The 4,857-nt window shown below is 33.0% G+C and overlaps 1 protein-coding gene across 1 annotated transcript in view; it reads right to left on the bottom strand.

Moving 5' to 3' along the window:
* The window catches only part of USP47 (ubiquitin specific peptidase 47), a 133,820-nt gene extending 130,714 nt beyond the window's left edge, over window positions 1-3,106 (bottom strand). Inside the window, exon 1 of the mRNA XM_042782906.1 lies at window positions 3,053-3,106. Coding sequence (XP_042638840.1) covers window positions 3,053-3,073 — 21 coding nt within the window. The 5' untranslated portion in view covers window positions 3,074-3,106. The remainder of the gene's footprint in view (window positions 1-3,052) is intronic.
* Between the last annotated feature and the right edge of the window lie 1,751 nt (window positions 3,107-4,857).

Below are 4,857 nucleotides of genomic sequence, written 5' to 3'. Positions count from 1 at the left end.
AAAAAAAAAAAAAAAAAAGAATAACTAAAAAATTTGCCACTTTTCTCCTTTTTCTTTTTCCTCTTCCCCTTGAATCTGGGCTGGCCATATGACTGCCTTCTACCAACAGAATGGAACAGAAGTGATGGTGTATAACTTAAAGTTTGTGGTTTTGTCCCTCTGAGAATGCTCTCTTTTAGATGCCAGCTACCAAATTAAAAGTCCAGTCACCCTGAGGGGGGATCACCATGTTGGAAGAAGTTCTAACAATCCATGCTCAGAGAAAAGTGGCCATTTCATAGAGCGCTGAGACAGCTGAATAATTGAGAAAAGTTTTCTTGAACATCCCATCTAAACCTAGCCACAGGCAGAATGGAACCAAGTACTGAACTCAGATGACGTCATGTGGAGTAAAAGAAATGTCTAGCTGAGCCCTGCCCAAATTCTCAACCCACAGAATTGTGAACAAATAAACTTCTTGTTTAAAACTACTAAATTTTGGACTAGTCTGTTACATACCAATAGATAATCCAAACATACCTTTATACATTTAAGTGCATGCAAGTTCTGGGTGGGAAGGATGTAGTAATGGGGATGTGAGGGAGAAGTTCATTATGAAGGAAAGTCATCTGAGGATATATCATGATACAGGGAAGGGAGCAAAATTTTAATGCCAAATGCATTCTATTGTGAACTCAAGGTAAGAGAAAATATGTGCAAAGTTTAAGAAAAGCCTAAAGCATGTTTCATTCCATTCAGCATTTAACATCTCTTAGATGAGCTATGAAAGGGTCACAAAGTTTTCCACACATAATATCTGATCAAGTACAAAAAGGCTTATGCATAAAATTTAAAATATTTATTTTATGAACAACTCATACCAATATTACACTTGTGAGAATTAAGAGGAATGTTGACAATTTATACACACAAATATTTAACACTATATATGCTAAAGGAGGGCTTTGTCTGCATTCTTCTATTCTCACTGCAGAAACAAAACTAGATTTCTTAGGAAAGTCTGAAAATATCCTTGAAGACAGATAATAAAAAAGATTAAAGCATAGATTTGTTTACAAGAGTATTAACACATTGGGATAAAAATACCGCAAACATTTTTTTTTCTTTCAAAGATAGTCTCATTGCTAGGAATCTCTAGAAATGGCTGACACAGATAGTTCTTCTGTCCAATAAATCAAGGAACCTGCTAAAAGCACCTTTGCTGCTTAAGTCATCTTGTCTCCTTTTCTTTTCTTGGCATTCCTAACAATTTTTAGTTCAAAACCGAGTTCTCTAAAGTTAACATCATAATTTTTATCTCACAAAACAATACTTCATCAGTTTTCTCACTAAAAATGCAAAACAAGGTGTGTAACTGGTAATATATGTTTATAGTATAATTCCCACTGCCGATACATTCATAGTATAATTCTCACTGCCGTAGAGTTGATTCCAACTCATAGCAACCCTATAGCACAGAGTAGGGTTTTCACAGCTATAATCTTTACTGAAGCAGACTACTTACTACATTTTCTTCCCATGGAGTGGCTGGTGTGCTCTAACCTATGATCTTTCAGTTAACAGACAAGCACTTAACCACTGCATCACCAGGACTTCTTTGCAATATCACTAGCATGTAGAAACCAATTTAATGTCAAAATTTCAAATTATGTTTTATATTTTTCTGAAAGAAAAAAAAATAAGATAAAGAATATAACCCTTATAAAGGAATCGCTTTACTTCTAAATTTAATAGTCAACTCATTTTCTCTCAAGACTTTCTTTCAATGGTGCTACAAAGAATAATAATAAAATGATGGTTACAAATTAAAACACACACACATACACACACACACAAATAAGTTCATTTTATCTATTTCTTGGGACAGGAGCCAGCAAAAGCTAAGAGGATTCACAGCATCACCCTCCCGGGTATTCACAATTCATGGTTAAGCATATGGCTGCTAACTAAAAGGTCCGTGGTTCAAACCCACCAACCGCTCTGCAGAAGTAAGATGTGGTAGTCTGCTTCCATGAAGACTTACAGGCTTAGAAACTTGATGGGGCAGTTATATTCTGTCCTCTAGGGTCACTATGAATCAGAATTGCTAAACTGCAATGGGTTTTGCAGTTTTATAGATTAGAAAAGAGAAATGATAGTGTATTTTTGCTGGCTGGAATTTATAAAAATTATCAGCCTCTTTCAGACTGTGTGAGAGCTCTAGTGGCATAAAGCCTAAGGCATTTGATTGCTAACCAGAAGCCAGGCGGTTCAAACCCACAAGCCACTCCTCGGAAGGAAGCTTGGGCAATCTTCTTCCTTAATGATACCGCCTTGGAAACCCAAGGAGGGGTTGCTATGAGTCGAAAATCAACTCAATGGCATTGAGTTTGGTTTCAGTTTGGTCAGACTGTGTATTTCTGGGATAGGGATGGGGATCTTAACTTTCAATTAAAAATATATATATATATTTTTTAAGATTTCTCCATTCAGCTCTAATGTGTATAGGATCTTCTTCTAAATATATATATATACTACTTAAAATTACAACTGCAAGATCAATTAGGGAAAACAGAAGAAGTTAAAGGAAAAAAAGTTGGGAGAAAAAACAGAACTAAAGGGACTTAAGGAAAATGTATTAATTAAAGGTTAGAATGGTATGCTACATCACAGAGCAGCTTAGATTTATAGTGCACACATGCTGTCAAAAGAGTGAGTTTATTTAATTCTGTAAACAGGATTTCTGGATTTGGACTCCACAGATTATTTAATAATTAAATTCCCAGTATTAATAGTATTTAAGAAAATAAATATATCCAAAAAATAAGGCAACTATGATCGCCAAAAGTTAAAACAAAGAAGTCTGTGGTTTTTCCCTTCACTCACTTGTTAAAAATAAGCAACTATCAAACATAAACTCATTTAAGATGACTTTTTAAGTTATTTAAATAGAAATAAAATAGCCAAACAAGCACAAAACTTAAGACATGCCTTGTTATTAATAAAAATACTAATATGCCATTACTTGCTCTGCTGATTATCACATTAAAGCAATTACACATCAGCAGTCTACCTGTAAAAATTTCTTCTTCATTTCATCAAAGATATTTTGTCTGCATCTCCAAAACACATCCTATAGTATGTAAGAACAAAATGAGTTACAAATTATTTCTTTAAAATAAAGGGGAAGACAGTGAAATGAGAACAACTAATCTAAAGATATTTTTAAAATAGAATATTAATTAAAGTTTTAGTACATCATCTAGAATTTTTTCATAAAATATATCTGTAATTTTACCTTATGCCTCAGGTACATCTATAAAGGTTACCAAACACTTATGCTATAATTTAAGATTAATATTAACATGGGACAACAATTACATTTAAACAAAACGTGGTAGCTTAAGAATTGTGTATAAGTCAAATGTTCAAAGACAAGTAATATTTTGAGTGAATTAAAAGAACTCTGCTGGAAAACCAAGAGATTTCCAATTTAGCTAGTTCATAAAACTAGATTTTTCACAGGACAAATATCCTTAAAGTAAGGCTACTTAACATTATTTCTGACATTATCTTTTAATATGAACCCCTTACTTCCTGATTGTATTAAGAAAAGCTTATTTTAATAATAAAGGAAATACAGAAAATATAAAAGAAAATAATTTATAACCAAGATATAATCTTTTAAAAAATCTTGATCTTAACATCATTCCACACTTTTTCTATGTATGTTTTTTTCTTCTCTCTCCTTTAGTGATTAAAAAGACAGCAACTAATATTGTTTTTAAACGGCTTTTTATAACTCTCAGAAAACTGAATATTATTCTACACCAACAAAGAAAGATTTACATTACTTGTTCTTGTAATTGAAGCACATTTTATTGTAATGGCAGTACATAATTTATTGAAAAGCAACTCTAAAATAATCCTTATTGCAACTGTTAACAGTCTTACACATACACTATATTTATTATATATATTGGTAATCTTTAGCCAAATAGGATCATTTTATATACAATTATTTGAAATGTACTTCTTGTCTCTCAATACTCACTCTTCTTTCCACACTAAAACATTCATTATAGAAAAATAGAATTGAGAATCCAAAAATAGATCCATCAACTCATGGTCAGCTGATTTTTAATCAAAAGAATGAAATCCATTAAATGGGGAAGAGATGGTCTCTTTAACAAATGGTGCTGGCAAAACTGGTTATCCATTTGCAGAAAAATGAAACAAGATCTCACACCATACACAATACACACCTCACACCATACACAAAAATTAACTCAAGATGGGTCAAAGACTTAAATGTGAACCCTAAAACTATAAAGTTCCTCCCAAGGAAGTGTCACTATGAGTCAGATCTGACTCGATGGCAGTGTGTCTGGTTTTGGTTTTTAATATATGGCACAAACAGACTATCAAGCATAACCCAAAATGCACAAACAGCAGAAGATAAACTAGATGAATGGGACCTTCTAGAAATTAAGTATGCGCTTCAAAAGACTTCTTCAGAAGACTAAAATGAGCTACAGATTGGGAAAAATATTCAGAAATGACATCTGACAAGAGACTTATCTAAAAATTTATAGAAAACTCCAACACCTCAACAACAAAAAGATTAACAATCCAATTTAAAAATGGGCAGAAGACATAAACAGACACATCAATAAAGAGGATATTCAGGATCCAGCAAATACATGAAGAAACGCTCATGGTCATTAGCCATTAGAGAGATGCAAATCAAAACAACAATGAGATACCATCTTGCCCCAGCACTAGTAGCAAAGTTCAACAAGACAGAAAATAACAAATGCTGGCGAGGATGTGGAGAGATTGGGACTCTCATACACTGTTGGTGGGACTGCTAAATGA

Source organism: Orycteropus afer, unplaced genomic scaffold, assembly GCF_000298275.1.
Source record: "Orycteropus afer afer isolate SDZICR_OR568_19922 unplaced genomic scaffold, OryAfe1.0 scaffold00014, whole genome shotgun sequence".
Lineage (NCBI taxonomy): Eukaryota > Metazoa > Chordata > Mammalia > Tubulidentata > Orycteropodidae > Orycteropus > Orycteropus afer.
Note: the sequence above shows the minus strand (reverse complement) of the source record. Positions and strands in the feature narration are given on the sequence as shown.